Source organism: Mixophyes fleayi, chromosome 11 (assembly GCF_038048845.1).
Source record: "Mixophyes fleayi isolate aMixFle1 chromosome 11, aMixFle1.hap1, whole genome shotgun sequence".
Lineage (NCBI taxonomy): Eukaryota > Metazoa > Chordata > Amphibia > Anura > Limnodynastidae > Mixophyes > Mixophyes fleayi.
Window position 1 is genome coordinate 45,907,776 of NC_134412.1, and position 22,003 is coordinate 45,929,778.

At 43.2% G+C, this 22,003-nt stretch overlaps 1 protein-coding gene across 1 annotated transcript in view; it reads right to left on the reverse strand.

Moving 5' to 3' along the window:
• Nucleotides 1-8,904: 8,904 nt before the first annotated feature.
• Nucleotides 8,905-22,003, reverse strand: part of FOXR1 (forkhead box R1) — a 49,598-nt gene continuing 36,499 nt past the window's right edge. The window contains exons 5-6 of the mRNA XM_075189613.1: nucleotides 9,091-9,323; nucleotides 8,905-9,008 (exon numbers count right to left, since the gene is read on the reverse strand). Coding sequence (XP_075045714.1) covers nucleotides 8,905-9,008; nucleotides 9,091-9,323 — 337 coding nt within the window. The remainder of the gene's footprint in view (nucleotides 9,009-9,090; nucleotides 9,324-22,003) is intronic.

Genomic DNA, 22,003 nt, shown 5'->3' on the forward strand with positions numbered 1-22,003 from the left:
CACCCACATACCAGAACATACACTACATAATTGCTCTCGCAGTTAATAAACCCTTTGACTGGAAATGTAGTACCAGTGTGGTTAGATGTAACAGTTTTAGATTTATTAGAAATGTGACTACATGTCAAACAAACTGATTTCCCACATCTGAAACAGCCTTCAGGTAGTTTAGGTAGCCAGCTGTTGGTTGGGTTATCTTTAATTTGTCTCAAGGAACTGGGTGCCAGTATCCTTTTAAGATCCAAGTTTTTTCTAAAAATAACAGTAGGTTTATCTTCAATACAATCACATAGGATATTATCCAGTCTAAGTAGATCGAAGTTAGTTTTGATTATATTGGTAATATGAGTCGATTTAGAATTATATTTGGATATAAATGCTGGTGTTTTATTATTTACACACAAATCATTGTTCTTCGATTTTTTGTGATTTTTATTGTGAACAATAAAGCTTCCTCTATTCAGAGAGAGCGCACATTTTTTCGTATTTTCCAAAAGGACTTCAGGATACCCTCTTTGTTTAAAGGATTCCAGCATAATATCCAATTGACACCTAAAGTCTACTTCATCCGAACAGTTTCTTCGAAGTCTTCCTACCTGGCTTTTTGGTATATTTGTAACCCAGGGTCTGTGATGTCCACTTTGATAGTGCAAAAAACTGCAGACATCAACAGGTTTGTTAAAATTGGCTGTCACTATTTTACCTTCTTTGATGGTTAAATTAATATCCAAAAAGTTGATCTCTTGAGTACTCATAGAATAGGTAAATTAGGGGTGTGCACCGGGCACTTTTAGGGCCTGAGTCATTAAGGAAAGTAAGGCAACAAAAGGAGTAAATATTCTCTGGGACAAACCATGTTACAAAACAAGGGGTGCAAATTAGTTTATTATTTTGCACATAAGTTAAATACTGACTGTTTTTTCATCTAGCACACAAATACTTAATAGCTTTATTTATACACTGAAATTTAAAGTTGATCTATGACATGCCCTAATCCAACTATAAATCTGTCCCCACATTTTATATTTATCTCCCCCTCCAATGCAACATGGTTTTGCCCAGATACAAACTTACTCCTTTTTTATACTTTACTCTCCTTAATGACTCAGGCCCTTAGTGTTTTGGGTTTTGGGTACTGATTAGCTTGAGGTTTTGGGTTCTGATTTGTTTTGCCAAAACACCTGACGAAAGGTTTCGGTTCTGATTTAGGGTTTTGGGCTCGGATTTATTTTTAAAAAAGCATAAAAAGTGCTAAAATCCAGTTTTTTGGTTTTTTTCACTCCTACGCTATTATTAACCTCAATAACATTCAATAACAATCATTTACACTAATTTCCAGTCTATTCTGAACACCTCACACTATTCTTTTTAGTCCAAAACGTTGCACAGAGGTAGCTTTCTGGACTGCATAGTGAAGTGGGCCCGGTACCCAATTTGGTACCGGGGCCACAATATATCACCCTCAACTGGTCTGAATTCCACTGCACAGATATAAACAAAGAACATAGTATTAAAAATGGCAGTTCCCCTTTTTTGGAACTACAGAAACAAAGAACGTAGTAATAGAAATGGCGGACACCGGACGCACGTCTAAAACCAACATAGCTGTGCCGGTGACATGGCCTGCAGGAATATCTCTGATGGAGATAGAACTAGGCCCCAAAGAGCACATAATGCCAAAAAAAGAGTTGCAAGATGTCCTTGGGCCCTCCCACCCACCCTGATGTTGTTGAAATAGGACATGCACACTTTTACAAACCAATCATTTCAGCGACAGGGCCTACCAAACTACTGTGGCTGAAATGATTGGTTTGTTTGGGCCCCCACACAAAAAAAGCTATTCATCTCTCCCTGTACAAACTAAACAGGCTCTACTGAGGCAAGATGTCGTCCTCATCCTCTGATTCCTCTCCCCCTTCAGTGTGTACTTCCTCATCCTCACACATTATCAATTCGTCCCCGCTGGACTCCACAACCACAGGTCCTTCTGTAGTATCTGGAGGCCAGTGCTGTACTTGATTGAGGAATTGATAATTCATTTTTATGAACATCATTTTTTCAACGTTCTGCGGAAGCAACCTCCTTCGCCGCTCACTGACCAGGTTCCCCGCTGCACTAAAAACTCTTTCCGAGTACACACTGGAGGGGGGACAACTCAGGTAAAATAGAGCCAGTTTGTACAGGGGCTTCCAAACTGGCTTTTTTTCCTGCCAGTAACAATATCGACTGTCTGACATGTCTATTTGGATGGTGTCAGCAAAATAATCCTCCACCATTTTTTCTATTGTGACAGCATCTAATGCAGCGACAGTAGACATGTCTGCAATGGTTGGCAGGTCCATTAGTCCGGACCAGATGTTGTCTGCATCCCCGCTAGCGGGTCTTTTAGGAAAACTGAACTTTTTTCTTGCAGCCTTAGGTGTGGAAGAAAATGAAGGTGGAGCTGTTGCCATGTCACGGTCCTATTCAGAGGACAATCTCCTGACCAGCAGGTCTTCGCACCTCTGTAGAATTGTGTCCGCCGGAAACAGACACAACATACGCTTTAAACCGAGGATCGAGCACGGTGGCCAGAATGTATTCCTCTGACTTTAAAAGAGTGACCACCCTCGGATCCTGGCAAAGCGTACGAAGGGCTTCATCCACAAGATCTACATGCTTGGTGGAATCACAATGGTTTACCAGCTCCTCCCTCACTTTCTCCAGCTGCTTCTGCAACAGCCTGATCAGGGGAATGACCTGACTCAAGCTGGCAGTGTCGGAACTGACTTCTCGTGTGGTAAGTTCAAACGGCTGCAGAACCTTGCACAACACGGAAATCAGTCTCCAGTGCGCTTGACTCAGGCGCATCCCCACTCCTTTTCCTATGTCGTAGGTGGCTGTGTAGGCTTGAATGGTGTGACGCGGTGGGTCTGACAGCCATCATTTTCCCCATCTGTCATTTTAAACACTTAGAATGAAAGTTGCTTGTGCTTAGTTGAACACTGGGTTGCTTTAATTTATTAACCTCATTTGTTACATAATCTAAGTGTGTATAAAAACCTATGAGATGGACTTAAGTTAACCATATTATTCTTAAATAAAGCCAGGTGGGTTACATGTATTCATCTGAACATTATATCGGATTACAACATGGTGGATGTACTGTTTCCTGACCAAGGCATCACCTCCCTCTTACAGACAGGAAACCGAGAGTAGCTGGAGCCCCTCTGACATCACAAATGACTGGAAGGGGTTAAAACAGGGAGGCTCTCTTACTTAACCAGGAATAAGTCAATCAGCAACTGCTTGGAGCAGCTATTGTTCCCCCTGGAACTGTGTCAGACTCCTAGTCTCCAAAACAGCAGGAGGGAAAGCCATGAGGGAAGGACAGCTCTCCACTCCCATCTCCATCCCACTCATACCTCCCAGCCAATCCCAGCATCTGTGACCTGTGGATAGCCCTGCAGTGAGGGATTCCACACATGGGAAATATTGTCCCTTTAAGAAGACCTGCAGGAGAGACTTCTGGGTGTGTGGGATTTTTGCTTCTAGAAGCTACTGGCGTTGGAGTTTCGGCTACTGCCCGTGTGCTGAGGATTTTACCTGGGAGTATTGTGGCTATTGGATTACAAGCTTTTCCTGGACTTGCAGACTTGTTTGCTCTGCCTGGCTTATTCTATTAATCACGGACATCATCCTTCCCCTATAACTTGGACTGGTAAAGAAAACCTATTTTCGTTATAAACAATTTGGGGTTATTGAACACTGGGGTGTTACTGGGTGATGGTTGAAGTTTGGTAAACACTGGGTGTTGTTTGAATTATGGTTTGATATATATAGGCTATTGTTTGCAGTGAGCTGTAATAAAGATACCGTTGTATCCACACCTTTTCTTTGCCTGTGTGATCCTGAACCCCTTGATACCAGGACTTTCTTCTGGGTTCCTACCCTAACATCCTGGTATCATCACAAATGGCCTTTTGCTGCTCCTCCATCCTCTGCAGCATATAAAGGGTGGAGTTCCAGCGCGTCACAACCTCTTGTTTGAGGTGATGGCAGGGCAGGTTCAGCCTTTTTTGATGTTGCTCGAGTCTGCGGTAGGCACTGGCAGAATGCCGAAAGTGTCCAGCAATTTTGCGGGCCACCGCAAGCATCTCCTGCACACCCCTGTCACTCTTCAGGTAATGCTGCACCACCAAATTAACGGTGTGGGCAAAACATGGGACGTGCTGGAAATTGCCCATATGTAATGCCCGCACAATGTTACTGGCGTTGTCTGACACCACAAATCCGCAGGAGAGTCTAAGTGGGGTAAGCCAATCTGAGATTATTTCCCTCAGTTTTTCTAAGAGGTTGTCAGGATTTTGCCTCTTACTAAAACCTGTGATACACAACGTTGCCTGCCTTGGCACGAGCAGCCGTTGTGGAGATGCTGCTACTGATGCAGCTGCTGCTGTTGCTGTGGAAGGCAATACATCTACCCAGTGGGCTGTCACAGTCATATAGTCCTTAGTTTGCCCTGAACCACTTGTCCGTGGTTAAGTGGACAGTGGGTACAACCGCATTTTTCAGAGCACTGAGGACACTTGTTCGTACTTCTCTGTACATCTTTGATATCGCCTGCCTAGTGAAGTGGAATCTCAACGGGATTTGGTACCGGGGACACAATACCTCCATCAACCGTCTAAATCCCACTCCACTGATGGCGGACACCGGACACACGTCTAACACCAACATAGCAGTTACCGCCGCAGTTATCCGCTTTGCTATAGGGCGACTACTGTCGTACTTTGTGCTCAGGGCAAACGACTGTTGGACGGTCAACTGTTTGGTAAAAGACGTAGCGGTCTTACGACTTCCCCTCTGGGAAGATGACCAACTACCAGCAGCAACAGCAGCAGTGGCAGTAATAGGCGTACCGCTGCAGGATTCCTCGGATGAATCCCGTATTGAAGAGGACTCAGTCTGGCTGGTGACATGGCCTGCAGGACTAAATCTGATGGAGATCGTGGAGGAAGTTGACGAGGAGGGTGTTGGTGGTATGTATCCAACAGGACCAAGGGATTTAGGTGTCCCTGGACTGCTGATGGTCCTAGCCACAGGTCCTGAACTAAACACTGAAATATGAAGGTTCTTCAGGTGACGTATAAGTGAGGATGTCCCTAGGTGGCCAAGATCCTTACCCCTGCTTATTTGAGCTTTGCATAAGCTACATATGGCCATACATTTGTTGTCCGGATTCGGATAAAAATAACTCCAGACCGAAGAGGTGGATTTTTTGGTCTGCTGACCAGGCATGAGGATGGGCTTTTTCATCCCATGGACAACAACTGTTTCCCCCCCTGGTGCCTCATTTATGATAACCACATCAGCATCCTCCTCGTCAAGTTCCTCCTCAGCGCCAGCTACATTAATATACTCCTCTCGGTGTACAACAGTCACACCTTCATTAGCCAAATCTGTAACTGGACTGTGGGTGATCCTTCCAGTATATGCAGAGGGCATTCTGGAAATGGTTGAAGGAGCCACCTCTTCCCGTACACTGATGGGAAGGTCAGGCTTCGCAACCACAAAAACCCTTGGACTCGCTGGACTTGGACTAGTTGTTGATGACAGCTTAAGTCTCTTAAATTTGTTAGAGGAGAAGTGCTTAGATCCATGGGTGAAGTTGAACCACTAGTCATGAACACGGGCCAGGGCCTAAGCAGTTCCTTGCCACTCCGTGTCGTAAATGGCATAATGGCAAGTTTACGTTTCCCCTCAGATGATTTTAATTTTCTTTTTTTGCTAATTTTTGGGAACTTTGGGTTTTTGGATTTTACATACCCTATACTATGAGATTAAGCATCGCCCTTGGCAGCTGACGTTGATGGCATTTCAGCGTCTATGTCAATGTCTTGACTAGTGGCAGCAGCTTCAGCATTAGGAGGAAGTGGGTCTTGATCTTTCCCTACTTTATCCTCCAAATTTTTGTACTCCATTATATGCAGCAAAAGAGAGCGTACCCCTAAACCACACACACTTTGGGACTACAGAAACAATGACCGTAGTAATAGAACTGGCAGTTCCTATTTTTTGGGAACTACACAAACAATGACCATAATAATAGAACTGGCAGTTCCTATTTTTTGGAACTACACAAACAATGCCCGTAGTAATAGAACTGGCAGTTCCTATTTTTTGGGAACTACACAAAACAATGACCGTAGTAATAGAACTGGCAGTTCCTATTTGTGGGAACTACACAAACAATGACCGTAGTAATAGAACTGACAGTTCCTATTTTTTGGGAACTACACAAACAATGACCGTAGTAATAGAACTGACAGTTCCTATTTTTTGGGAACTACAGAAACAATGACCGTAGTAATAGAACTGGCAGTTCCTATTTTTTGGAACTACACAAACAATGACCGCAGTAATAGAACTGGCAGTTCCTATTTTTTGGAACTACAGAAATAATGAACAGTATATAAATAAATAAATCGCAAATAGCAGTACCTATTATTTTTTGGTACAGCAGCAACAGTGAACGTAGTTTGACTTTGAAATAGCAGTACCTAGTATTTTTTAACTACATTTTTTATAATTTTTTTTAATTATTTTTGTATAAGTTTTTTTAAAAAATGTTTTTAATTTTTTTATGACTTTTGAATAATTTATAAATGACAATGCCCTTAGCAAAACAGAGCACAGGAAAAAAAACACACTGGACTGATCAGCAGGACAGAGCACAGGACCAAGTAACCACTGGATATTAAGCAGGACAGAGTGACAGGACACAGGACGGAGCACCACTAAACCTATCTCTTCAATGATCTGAGCCCGACTAAAGATGCCGGGCGCAAGCGGGGAATTTATGCAATCCGAGTCTCGCGAGATCCGACGCGAGACTCGGACGTCAGAGCCTCAGTTTCATTTTTTGGGGCGACGGAAATACCCGAACAGTGCTCGGATCCTGTCGGATCTGCACTGTTTGGGTGGGCTCGGATTAGAGAAATCCGAGCCCGCTCATCCTTAAGGTAAATGTTAGATTAAACGGGTTGATATTAAGAAAATTAATAAAGTCCAAAGCTAAATCCCGACCGCCATTCTAAATTATAAAGAGATCATCTATATAGCGGCCATATAGGACCATGTTCGCGGCGAATGGGCCATCCCATATAAATTGTTGTTCAAAAATGCCCATATAAAAGGTTCGCAAAGCTCGGCGCGAACCTGGTCCCCATCGCAGTTCCGGTGGTCTCTAGATAGAACTGTTTTTTCAAATACAGCATATTGAAGGTGCTTCAATATGCTGTAGTCAGTATTAGATTGTTATTCCAGTGGGTTTTCCTGGTGTCTATTATGTTCCCTTGTTAATGAATAAGATCTTCTGGATATATGCTATTAATTATGACGAGCTTGGCTCATACAAGTGATTGTGCGGGTGTTAGTGCATAATTGTCTGTACACAACTTATTTCCTGCTTACTATTTTATTTTATTTATTTTTTCATACGGGTGCCTTGAAGATCAATGTGTGAATACAAGCCATTAATTAAAGCACATAATACTCTGGAGGAGATGTATAATCAGTCAATACAGGTGTGGACCAGCCTTCTACTTAAGGACTTCTCACAAACCCCTCAGTAGCTTTGAGAAAGTGCCCTGAGAGGCACGAAACGCGTCAGCGGGGTATTGTGCGTCATATATCCGGATTCGAAAGAGCCTCCCACTGTATCATACATGTGTGTTTGATTAAAACTGGCGATTCTTTTCTAATTATCTAACAATAATCCTGAGGATTATACTAAATCTGCTGGTCCGTATAGAAAGTCTCCAAGAACTTTGGCTCCAAGCTGCATGCACAATGTGCTGAGTGCGATACAGCTGATAATGAGACAACATCATAATTGGATCTGAGCTGTCTGGCGGAGTCCGTGGTATAGAGATTGGATAATCTTGGAGGGAGCAATTCCATCTGTAAATCGTATTATCAACTTCTCGGACGGACCATGCAAACCAGGTGATTAAGACTTTTTCTCGCCACTCACACAGTCTGTATATGGAGGAGACAGTATTTATGGGCTATCATCTATAGTACTATGCGAATTATATTCCGGATTTATGACTGTCGATTATTTTGTATCTGGATGTATTTTTTCTGTGTACACCAACTCATTTTTCTACGGCCACGGTTGTGATATGTCTTTTTGCATATTTTGTTTTTAATATAGTGTTGCATTTTAAAATCGGTTATATTCTACTATATAGGGTTTTTATATGACTAGGGATTATGTAATCATGTCTGATCTCACACGACAGGGGAACCTCCGTGTATTGTATATTTTTATTTAGTTTTTATTATATTGACCCTTTAGCAGCGCGACCCTCATTTTTTGTTTATTTTTTGTTAATTTCAAACGAGTCCCGCTTAAACACCCACTTAAAATGTGCACTCTCCAACTCTTAATGCATTGAAATGCTGTGGGCAGCACAGTGGCTTAGTGGTTAGCACTTCTGCCTTACAGCACCAGGGTCAGGAGTTCAATTCCCAACCATGGAGTTGTGTGGAGTTTGTATGTTCTCCTCTTTGCATGGGTTTCCTCAGGGTTCCACAGTTTCCTCCCACACTCCAAAAACATACCAGTAAGTTAACTGGCTGCTATCAAAATTTACACTAGTCTCGCAGTGTGTGTGTGCGTGTGTGTGAGTGTGAATTTAGACTGTAAGCTCCAATGCGACAGAGACTGATGTGAGCGAGTTCTCTGTACAGTGCTGTGAAATTAGTGGCGGTATATAATATGATGATGATGATGATGATGATGAAAGGTCTCATTCCACAAAACATATAATGTTTCATGCTTTATGGCCAACCCATTCGGATCCTTATCAGAGGAGGCAAGATGTGTAACCCCAAAGTCCCCACCATATTGATAAGTTAAATTATTTGCCTGCCCACATAAGAGGATACAATCATGGACAGGATCCCAAAGCTGAAAATGTTCTGCAAGGCCTCAGATTTTCTGGTGACCCTTACATGTGCTAAAATAATACAGGATATAGCATGTTAATTGTACCCTCTTTTCAGATAAGTGATAGTTAATTATAAAGTTTCTTTTATAACCTGGTTTGTTCATGCTCCTTCGCAACACAAGTAGTGACTCATCCGATAAGGCATGCATCTCTGCGCGGAATTTTTTCCGTCCCTGGCGCGTTAGTTTCCACAGACAAGAACGTCTGTGTCCATCAGCACATACCCAGCCAGCACTCTTCTCAAAACTACTGCTGAAGCAAAGGTTGTGACGAACTGTATTCTTCCAGCCATCTGGAGCAGCCCGGAAAAATGGAAACTGCTCCCTGAGAATTGTAGAAACAAATAGCTTGTATCAAATTATGCATAATAAAACAAGCTTGTATATCGAAAACTCCATAACTTTCACAAAATGTGTGAATTATTCCTGAAGGCCATTACTCTCTTCCAATTGTCCTGGATGTCTCTGCTGCATTTGAAACTATTGACCACTCTCTCCTCATACAAACGCTACAATCCCTAGGTCTTGAAGGCACTGTCCTATCCTGGTTCTCATCCTACCTATCTAATCACTCTTTCAGTGTTAATTTCTCTGGATCCACCTCTACTCCACTTCCTTTATCAGTTGGAGTAACCCAATGCTCAGACCTAGGTCCTCTGCTATTCTCTATCTACACCACTTCTCTTGGAAAACTAATAAGCTCCTTTGGATTTCAATATCATCTCTATGCAGAGGATACACAAATCTATCTAACCTCTCCTGATCTCTCACCATCTGTGTTGTCTCGCGTTACTGACTGTCTTTCTGCCACTTCATCTTGGATGTCTTCTCGCCAACTCAAACTCAATCTTTCAAAAACTGAATTAATATTCCCACCCAAAAACAGAAGTTTCCTGCCTGACATTTCTATTTCTGTTAACATGATCATAAATCCCACCCCACAAGCTCGCTGCCTTGACTCACAACTATCCATTCTTCCCCATGTCGACTCTATATCTAAATCATGTTACATACATCTAAAGAACATTTCCAGAATACACACACATCTCACACAAGACACTGCTAAAACCTTAATTCATGCACTCATCATCTCCTGCATCAACTATTGCAATTCCCTCCTTACTGAGCTTCCCAAAATCAGACTTGAACCCCTACACTCTATTTAGCATGCAGCGGCTATATTGTTTTCCTTGCAAACTGTTCTTCCTCTGCTGAGCTACTCTTTCAGTCTCTACATAGGTTGCCTGTTTTTCAACGAATCCAATATAAAATTCTTCTAATAACATACAAGACTGTCAACAAAATTGTATCGACATACATCTCCTCACTTGTCTCAAAATATCTCCCAACTCGACACCTCCGTTCTGCACAAGGTCTGTGTCTCTCTTCCACTCTCATCACATCCTCCCATTCCCGGTTACAGGACTATTTTGGGGTTGCACCCACTTTGTGGAATTCCCTCCCTCGCACAATAAGACTTTCCTCTAGTCTTCAAACCTTCAATCATTCTCTGAAAACCCACTTCTTCAGACAAGCTTATGATATTCCTCAACCAACATCTTAATCTCCCTAGGTAACCCATTTATCACCCTCTACACAGCTAACACAAGACAACAACCCTCTAACCAACATTGCTGTGTGACTGATCACACAGCCCACTCAATAATTATTACCTATGCATTCTAGCTGGTCCAATGTGCAATATGATGTAGCACGTGCCCTTGTGTTTCAAACTCCCATTGTACCATAGATTGTAAGCTTTCGAGCAGGGCCCTCTTACCTCTCTGTCTGTCTGTATTACCTAGTATTGTTTTATTAATGTTTGTTCCCAATTGTAAAGCGCTACTGAATTTGCTGGCGCTATATAAATAAATGATGATGATGATGATTCCTTGGGGAGGTGAATTGCATGTGAAAGAAAAAAAGTTTAAAAATAATGGATGGGACTGATGTAAAAAGAACAAATAAAGAAAAATGAATCCCGCACTGGGCTGCACCACACCAAATAAACACAAATCGCCAATTACTAGCCCCTAATCAATAACCATCACAAACCAAAAAAGGCAGCACTGAATAGTGATATAAAGCTGTGTCCTTAACTTGAAAATCCAAATGAAACTATGGTAGGATACATAAAACCTGAGATAGTAGTATATAAAAAAAAAAATATTTTTAATGTCTCAATAAATATAATACAAAGGCCTCAAATTAGTTAATTGGTAATTGAAATCAAAACATATACAAAACACTGGGACTAAAAGCTGTATAAATGGAATCACAAATGATGTCTATAAACAGACTAAATTGATGAGTATGTCCATGTAAATCTAGTAAATATATGGTAGTTCATATAAATATATAATCACAATAAAATCCCTCCAAGATTTCCAGAAAATTGTCCCATAAATTGAAAGATATATAGCAATCAAAGTAATGCTAGTATATTAATGGTATTCCCTGTCCAGATCCTGATGGAATGTCCCTGGCAAAGGACTTGCATAGGAAATTACTGATATAACTCATTTAATGGTCACAGCAGTTCCAATGGTGCAACTCCGTCCGGGTGTTCTGTACACAACTGTCAGAAAACATTACCCAGAAGCACAGAAGTAGGTTTCCTCGCCTTTAGTGACGTTAGAAATAGCAAAGGTAAGTAGGTCTTCAATTGCAAAAAAACGTGGGGATTGATTTCAGAATTGGTAGCAAGTTCCAATTAGAGCACATAAATTCTGGAGGGAAAAAAACTGGTACCAGTGTAAATATAAAATGAGTCCAATATCAGATAACTGAATCAGCGATCCCAGTGTAGTATATTTGGCACGTTTCATCTGTTGAACCCAGTCTTGATCAAAAATCTATTTTTTTTTATATGTTTACTTTCAATTGCCAATTTACTAATTTATGTGGACTATGTATAATGTATATATTTATTTATATACTACTATCTCTAGCTTTATGTATCCTGACTTGGTTTAATTTGATTTTTCAAGTTAAGAACACACCTATATATCACTATTTAGCGCTACTTTTATTTTGATTTATGGGATTGATGTACTGATGACATAATTAGTGTGCACCTGGAGCTGGAAGTGTTTATTTCCAAGTTTAAAAACAAACCTTGAGGGCAGGTGAGAGTGATAAGTGGGCTTTTAGCCAATAACCAAGCTTTTACATTCAGCCTATAACAGCATACCAACTCACAGACTATAGACAACAGAAGCTAATGCTTTGGTGAAAAATGCACAGATTAACCACGGCTTATTGACTGGTACAGAAAGTAATGAATGGAGTAATGGTAAATGCAGCAAAAACTTGCATGCTTAATTTTGGTAGATGCACACACAGGGCCTGATTAAGGGTTCTGGCCACCCTAGGTTAATACACACATAGCGCCCCCTCCCACCTCAAAATTCAGGAGTATTTTCTCGTAAACAAATTTAGACAGATTCTCTTACCTGTTTTTTCTTACTTGTTCTTGCAGCTTTGTTGTCATTTAGCTGTCTTCTGGAAAGTTGGGGTCCTGTTTTGGAAGTGTGCAAACATTACAAACCCTCAATGATTAGGCAGGGCCGTCTCTTACATAGGGCATGATGGGCAGGTGCCCGGGGGTCCTGCAGCCCAGGGGGCCCGTCAGAGGCAGCTAAAAAAAAAAAAAGTTTCTGAAAAAAAGAAGAAGAAAATACTTACCTTGCTCTCAGCTGGTGATCCGGCTCCCTCCCTGGTCTCCTCCTCTGTGCGGCGCTCTCAGTGCATGTCGGGCGTGACGTCATCACGCCCGCCCGACATCCATCACGTCATTTTGGCCCCGCGTCGTACAGTACTGTGACGCCCCCCTCCCGCCCTCCAGTCACGCCCCCAACTCCTGGAAGCAAGTTTCCGGGAGTTGGCAAGTATGGAATAAACAACATTGAAGTAGGAGTGGTTATGCTGTCTGCCTGATTATATTCAGGCTAAAGAGAAGATTATAGTGAAGACAGAACAGTAAAACATTGGCTGTCGGCAAGTGGAATACATATATTCTAAATAAACAGACCTGCTACGCTGCCAACTCAGCTATCTGCATAGGACAACTCAGCAGTTTCTACACAGTCTGCAACACAGTGGCCACTCAGCAAGAGGAGTACAGGCACTTGACTTCACAGAAACCTACAAATTGTCAGTGAAGCCATCCTGATTCAGCAATAAAGTAGTTCCTGCATAGTCAAGCACCTCCTTAAAAGGAGCCAACACTCTGACTTCTCAGAAACTGGCACTCAGTATACGCAGTTACCTGTATACTGAAATATAGTGATCTCCATACAGTCAAACACCTACCTCTCAACATCATGTCACAGAAAAAACAAGGTCTCAAACACCTGCTTCCTCAAAATCCTCATCTGTCAGCAACGCAGCCATCATTGCCCATGCAAAAGCTGTAGCCGCGAAAGTACGCACCAACTTTGCAGAGCAAGAAATGCAATTGAAAATAGAGAAATCACGTCAGGAGGCAGAAATGACAATAGAGAAATCACGTTCGGAGGCAGAGAAATCACGTCAGGAGGCAGAAATGACAGCAGAGGCAATTATGGAAAAGCTTGCTGCAGAGAAGGAAGCCGCAGCTGCCATTGCTGAAGCAGACTTCTTGGAGACTGCAGGTCGCCCTGATATAAAAGGCAACATCAATGTACTTGACTCAGAGCTCGGATCCCAAGATCCACTGCAACGCACATCAGAATATGTCCATCAAATCTCCAAAATGAGTAGCAACCCTCCAGAAGCACAAGGTACAGACTTTATCAGTGAAAAAAGTCTAACACGCTGTACAGTGCAACCACATGTGAACAACAAACCCCAAATTTACAAGCAAGAGAATTCTACACAAGGTGAAACCACAGGGGACATCCCTCCCCCACGCCCAGAGTTTGAGTCTGTAAACTACATCAAAGGCAGCGCCTCCTGCAGACAAAAGTGGTATGACACAAGCCGGCTGGAAACAGACAATCCTAGCAGGTATGACCACACACCACTTACTCACTATGTTCATACACCGACAGCACATCCTAGAGCCAACCAGGACACACTAGACTTTGCCAAGTTTCTTGCACGACGAGAGCTAATATCACAAGGACTTTCAAAGTTTAATGATCGACCCGAGAGCTTCAGAGCTTGGCGATCCTCCTTCCTAGATGCAATCAGAGGCTTAGACCTTTCATATAGCGAGGAGATAGACCTCTTAATTAAATGGTTTGGAAAGGAGTCTGTTGAATATGCTAAAAGGATCAGAGCAATTAATATAAACTACCCAGAGTCTGGCCTTAAAATGATCGAGGGATAGACTTGAGGAATGTTATGGCTCACCAGAAGCAATAGAAGGTGCACTATTCAAAAGAATTGATGATTTCCCTAGATTACCTAACAAGGGCTACCAGAGACTTAGAGAACTGAGTGACTTATTAATGGAGCTTCAGGTAGCCAAGTCTCAAGGAGACTTACCGGGACTTGCCTATCTTGACACAGCCAGAGACATTAACCCCATACTTCAAAAGCTACCTTACAGTCTGCAGGAACAATGGGTCACCCATAGCTCCAAATACAAACAGCAGAACAATGTGCCATTTCCCCCATTCTCTGTTTTTGTGGACTTCGTACACCAGCTAGCCAAGGTCAGGAACGATCCTAGTTTTGCCTTTACCCTACCCCAAGCAAAACATTAGTTGCAGTTCACAAGACTAATGTGTATCCTCCAGATTCCTTCCACAGGTCTTCCAGATATATCAGTCAAGAGACTAAAGACAAGGATCTAGCAAACAGTGTCCTCTACATCGGAGACCACATCCACTCCTGAAATGCAGAACCTTCAGAGAGAAGTCCCTGGAGAACCGCAAAGCCTTCCTTCGAGAAAACCACATCTGCTACAAGTGCTGCTCTTCAACATCCCACTTCGCCAAGGACTGTAAGGTCAGTGTCAACTGAACAGAGTGCAACAGCACAGATCACAACACAGCTCTACACCCTGGGCCTCCCCCATGGACTTTATTACACAGTCAAAGTGACACCGAGCATGGCGGGGAGCACAGTGGAGAGGGAAGGAACACTACTACAGTCACACCAGAGATCACTTCACAATGTACTGAAGTCTGCAAAGAAGCCATAAACGGCAGATCTTGTTCCAAAATCTGTTTAGTAAGAGTCTACCCAAAGTTGTCAAACTCTATGCACTCCTAGACGATCAAAGTAACAAGTCTCAAGCCAAATCAACCTTCTTTGAAATCTTTAGTATCAAAGGCCCCAACACTCCTTACTCCTTAAAGACTTGTGCAGGGAGTTTTGAGACAACAGGGAGGAGAGCTACTGGTTATCAAGTCGAGTCCATGGATGGAAAGACTTGTCTTCCCTTACCAACTATCACTGAGTGCAACCAGATCCCAGATAACAGGTCTGAAATCCCTACACCATGTCACGGTCGTCTGAATGTCTTGATCCGATTCGGGACCCTTGGGACTAGCTGGAGCATGAGTGAAACAGAACTTAGCAGCCTGGATGATCTTTTTGCTCATTGTAGAATATAGCAGAGGAATGAGCAGTCTAGAAATGTTGACAGGAACACTGCACTTGTAATGCAGTCAGGAACAGTGCACTTGTAATGCAGTCAGGAACACTGAAGCCAAGAACTATCCTCTGGAGAGAAGTGTGTTGTTCTGGCAATGAACAGATCACAGCAGCAGGTTTAAATAGGATGTCCCAAACAACTATTGGCTGATCAGTTCATGTGATCACAGCTTCTGAATCTGGTTGGTTTGGAATGATCACCTGACTGCATCCAAGATGGCCGCGCCCATGCAGCAGGACAAACAGTATGTGTTTGTTTACAAATGAAGGTGTGGAGAACGGGAATGCTGCAGATGACCAGAAGGGACCCAGGTAGCCGTGATATGACAGCGGCGGATGAGGTAAGTGCGGCTAAGATCCCGATTTGTGACACACCAGATGCAGCTATTCCATACTTACCAACTTTCTGTTGGTGAAATCCGGGAGCCTGCAGAGGAGGTTGGCGTAACAGGGGGGCGGGGCTCCAAGTGGCGTCATTTTGGACCTGCCCCCATGACGTGATGACGCAAAATGCGTCATTTGACAGCGGGGGGCGGGGCCAAACGCCGCGATTCACCGGGAATCGCGGCGTTTGGGACTTAATTCTGCCCACTTCACTAGGAAGTGGGCAGAATTATCCAGATGCGGGGGATTGCCACACTCGCCCGGGAGCCCGGGAGACTCTCGCAAAATGCGGGAGTCTCCCGGATATTTCGGGAGAGTTGGCAAGTCTGAGCTATTCATCATGCACACTTGAAACGTATAGCACACCTGTTACCGGAACTGGACCCTAAAGCCCAGATCATTCTACTCATAGGGAGAGATATCTTAGGGGTTCACAAAGTCAGAAGCCAGATCAACGGTCCATACAATGCACCTTATGCTCAACGACTCGATCTGGGATGGGTCATAATAGGAGATGTATGTCTGGGAAACGTACACAGACCATCTTCTGTTAACAGCATGCTTACCCATACCTTGGGAAATGGACGTCCTTCAATTTTCCAACCATGTCACAATCGCTTTCTCATGAAAGAATTTCCACACTGTCCTGTCATAAACTCCTCTAGTGACAATCACATCTGTGACAACTACCAAGATCATCTAGGCAGGGCCACCTTAACTACTTTATGGGCCACCGGGCAATGCAGTGTACCGGGCCCCTAAAAAAATAAATTAAAAAAAATAATTATAATATATATATATATATATATATATATATATATATATATATATATATATATATATATATATATATATATATATATATATATATATATACATATATACACACACACACACACACACGTTAACCCGTGCATGATACTCATGCATTCTAGTCAAATCAAGCTACTTAAGGTCTTAAAAAGGTTCTTGTCATGCATTTGGACCTAGCCCGGGCCTCCTCAGGGGAAGAGCGTTAGTTCCCGACGCAAGCGGCCTTTTTAATGTGTGTTCATGAGGTAAAATTACCTCACGAAAATTAGTTTGACCCCTCAACTGGTAAATTTAGCCTTAACTTCCACCATCCCCCCTTCCCCCCGTGGGAGGGGTAGTAAACTGACTTGACTATTCTAATTTTTTTGTCAAATAATGTCAGTATACCAAATTTCAGGTCAATTGGATGAGCCCTTTCTGAGAAAATTGTTTTTTCCACACACACACACTAACGCACGCCTCTACACATGTGTGTTCATGAGGTAAAATTACCTCATGAAAATGAGTTTGAGCCCTACCAAATTTCAGCCCTTTTTGAATTTTTTTTCCCACACACACTAAGAATTTAGTAGGTCAGTGCATAACTCTGCCCCGCAGGTGGCGCTGCAACTTGGGGTTTTTTTCCCCACACACACAGACAGACGCCACTAAGCATTTATATATTAGATATAGTGTGTGTATGTAAAAAAAAAGTGATTATATATACAATCACGTTTTTTTTTACATATACACATATATATATATATATATATACACATACACATACACACACATATATATGGGCCCCCTTAACTTACCTCAAGTCCGATCCTCTTCTTTTTTCCGCGCCGCTGAGTCTCTTCTGCCCTCTTCCGTGCTGTGGTTGCAGTGAATGCTGGGCGTGACATCATGCCCAGCATTCACTGCGAGCACAGGATTCAGATGGGCCCCCCTTGCCTGCAGGGCCCCCGGGCACCTGCCCATCGTGCCCAATGGAAGAGACGGTCCTGCATCTAGGGTGCACAGTCTTCCAAAGAACACAGAAGGATGATCAGGTGGCAATGTCCATTGAGGATAAACAATTCTTAGAAATAATGCAGAATGGACTAGTCAAAGATGAGGCAAACAGCTGGGTTACACCTCTACCCTTTAGAACCCACAGACCTCGCCTACCTAACAACAGAGAACAAGTACTTAAACGCTTCTCTTCACTTAAACGTAACTTTCACAGGAAACCAGAGATGAGAGATCACTTCTTCTCTTTCATGAACAAAATATTTGAGAATGGCCATGCTGAGATAGCTCCCATCCTCAAAGATACAGAGGAATGCTGGTACCTACCTATGTCTGGAGTATATCACCCGAAGAAACCAGGTCAGATCAGAGTCGTGTTTGACTCCAGTGCCAAGTTTGAAGGCATCTCCTTAAATGACATTCTGTTGACAGGACCAGATCTTAACAACAAACTTCTCGGAGTACTTATGCGCTTCCGAAAGGACGCTATCGCCTTCACTGCTGATATTCAACAAATGTTCCATTGTTTCCTTGTAAGAGAAAAAGACAGGAATTTTCTAAGATTCCTTTGGTTCAGAGACAATGACCCTTCTAAAGACATTGCAGAGTACCGCATGAGGGTACACATCTTTGGTAACAGCCCTTCTCCTGCAGTTGCCATCTATGGACTTAGACATTCAGCTCATGAGGGTGAGCAAGAGTATGGTTCAGATGTTAGACAGCTCGTAGAAAAGGACTTCTATGTGGATGATTGTTTAAAATCTTTACCAAACATATGAGACTGCGGTCAGCCTCCTCAAAAGAGCTCAGGAAATGCTTCTCTGCTCAAACCTCAGGCTTCACAAAATAGCTTCTAACAGCAGAGGAGTCTTTCTCAAGACCATACTAGTGATTTAAAGGTTTTAGATTTTATAACTGATTCTCCACCAGCTCAACGTAGCCTTGGGCTCTTATGGGACTTAAAATCTGATTCCTTCACCTTCCAAGTGAACAATGAAGAAAAGCCCTTCACTCGCAGAGGTATCTTGTCTGCTATAAACAGCTTGTATGACCCCTTAGGATTTGCAGCTCCTGTCACTATCCAAGGTAAAGCCCTGCTCAGGGACCTAACCTGCGAGTCATCTGACTGGGATGCCCCACTGCCTACACAGAAAAAGGATCAGTGGGAAGAGTGGAAGAATTCCCTATGTGCCTTAACTAACCTTTATATTGCGCGTCCATATGCTCCTGTGCCTTCTACAGAGGTGCAGAACCAGAGCCTGTGTGTATTCTCTGATGCTTCAATTAAAGCAATAGCAGCTGTTACATATCTTAAAACTGTGGACATAAAAGGACAATGTCATATCGGGTTTGTTATGGGCAAAGCAAAGTTAGCACCACAACCAGAGCACACCGTACTCAGACTGAAACTTTGTGCTGCAGTATTAGCTATTGAGTTAGCTGAACTCATCGCATCTGAGTTGCCTATTGAGCTTGCAGAAGCAGAATTCTACACAGACAGTAAAGTAGTGTTAAGCTACATTAACAATGAGACCAGACGATTTCATGTTTATATCAGCAATCGAGTGCTACGGATTAGGAGATCTACCAATCCAAAACAGTGGCACTATGTATCTACTGTTCACAATGCTGCAGACCACGCTACAAGAGCTGTCACAGCCAATCTCCTTAAAGACACTTCATGGATCACAGGACCTGAATTCTTGTACAAAGCAGATTGGAACAATCCAGAAAGCCACACATTTGAGTTAGTAGATGCGGACTCAGATGTTGAAATCCGTACACAATTGACTACAATCAATACCACAATTTCAGATTGTCAACTGGAGCCTCAGATTTCAAAGGTTCTCAACTTGGAAATCACTTGTCAGAGCTTTTACTTGTCTAACCCACATAGCTCGGTCATTTAAAAACGCCACACCTGTAAATGCAAATGGATGTAAGGGTTGGCATCACTGTCGAAATACTTACATAGTGTTACGAGCCGCGGCGGTGCCCAGCCGCCGCGACTCTCCTACCTCCATCCCGGTCGTCGCTATGGCGACCGGGACGTCACTTCCAGGGGCTTGCCTGCCGTTGCCGTGGCAACGGATGGACGCTCCTCTCTTCAGCGCCGCGTCCCGGCATTGCAGGGCAGCCAGGCGCGTGCGCAACAGCGGGGCAAGCCTGCGGTCTAATTTGAACAGCTGGATGTATTAGAGAGCTGGGCTCTCATTGGTCTGCCTCAGTATTTAGGGCAATGAGGTCTGCTGCCTCATTGCCGGTTATAGCTTCATCACTCCAGTCTGCTGACCTGCTTGTTCCTGTTCCTGTCTTCTGAACCTCTACTGATTTCCCGTGTATGACCCTTGGCTTTGAATTGGACTTCGCTTGTGTTTCCTGTGACCCTGATCCCTGGCCTGTTTACCGTTTCTGCTATCCGCCTGTGACCCCTGACCTCGGCTTGTTTACTGGTACTGTTGTCTGCTGCCGGCCCTTGACTTCTGCGTGGACCTCACTCCGCTTGCCTGGGTTCTCCCCAGCCGGTACACACTTCACGACCCTCTGTCAGTCTGCGGCCCAGTCTGTCCCCACCATCAGGGGCTCCAGTGAACACCTGATTGGCAGAGTAGATTCCGGGTTGTGTTGTGCCGGCTGGAGGGGTTCCTAACACATAATAAAAGAGACACAACAATCCAAGAACCTCATTATCCGTATTGTGCAACATCAAGCCTATGCTAGAGAGATTGACTGTATTACCAGTGGAAAATCTATACATAGAGACAGCGTCCTGAAGAAGCTAGACCCATTCCTCGACAAGCATAATTTGCTGAGAGTAGGAGGTCGCCTTGAAGAAGCGAACTTAGAATCCAATGAGAAACATCCATTAATCATTCCTGGAAGTCACCACGTTACTTCTTTAATTGTGCAACACTATCACAATGAAGTCAAACATCAAACGATCAGCTGGGTTCTGGATTATTGAAGCAAAACGACGTGTAAGTAACATAATCTTCAAATGTATCACTTGTCGCAGACTTCGTGGTACTTCTCAATCTCAGAAAATGGCCAATCTTCCAGCAGACAGGCTTAGTACAGAACCTCCCTTTTCTAACGTTGGTCTTGATGTATTTGGTCCCTGGATTGTTATCACCCGACATACAAGAGGGGCGAATGCAAGCAGTAAGCGCTGGGCAGTTGTATTCACCTGTATGGCTATCAGAGCTTTTCATATTGAAAGTCATAGAATCAATGGACACTTCAAGCTTCATTAATGCTCTTAGACGTTTCATTTCCATCCGTGGTCCTATAAAACACATCCGCTCCGACAGAGGTACTAACTTCGTTGGAGCAGCCAAATAACTACAAATTTGCTCGAACATCGACATGAAAGGTGTGCAAAGATACCGTAGTGAACAGGGTTGTGCATGGACCTTCAACCCACCTCATTCTTCTCATATGGGAGGGACCTGGGAGAGAATGATCAGCATAATTTGCAGAATCCTTGATTCCATCTTCTTACAAGTAGGAACTGCAAGACTCACTCACGAGTGTTTAACAACCTTCATGGCTGAAGTCTCAGCTATTGTCAATGCTAGACCTCTGACTTCAGTTTCTAATGACCCAGAAGACCCATTCGTGCTTACTCCTGCCACTCTTCTTACCCAGAAAACTGGGACTATCCATGCTCCTCCTGGAGAGTTCAACACCAAAGACTTATATAAACGTCAATGGAGGCAAGTATAAAGTCTTGCAAACACCTTCTGGGGCAGGTGGAAGAGACAGTACATCTCTACGCTGCAATCAAGGAACAAGTGGCAAGTTGCCAAACCCAACTTAAAACCTGGTGACGTTGTGCTTGCCAGAGAGTGTCAATCACAGCGCAATGAGTGGCCTTTAAGTCTTGTCACTAAAACATTCCCAAGCAAAGATAGGAAGGTCCGTAAGGTCGAGGTCAAGATTTGCAAGCACGGAGAGACTAAGTTATTTCTTAGACCAGTATCTGAGCTAATCTTGTTGTTACCTTCGGAGGACTTAAGTGGTGGTATCAATCGATACCAGGCGGGGAGTGTTATGCCTTCAGCAGTTATGTATTTACATATGTATGTATTCTGTGTAAACTCCATCTAGTGGTCAGCCTGGTATTAACTTAAATTGAACTCTCAGAGCCTCTGTAGTTTAGTTACCAATGCACCATGGATAGCTACAGGTCTCCATTTTAGATATTACATGCTAAGAAGCAAGAGG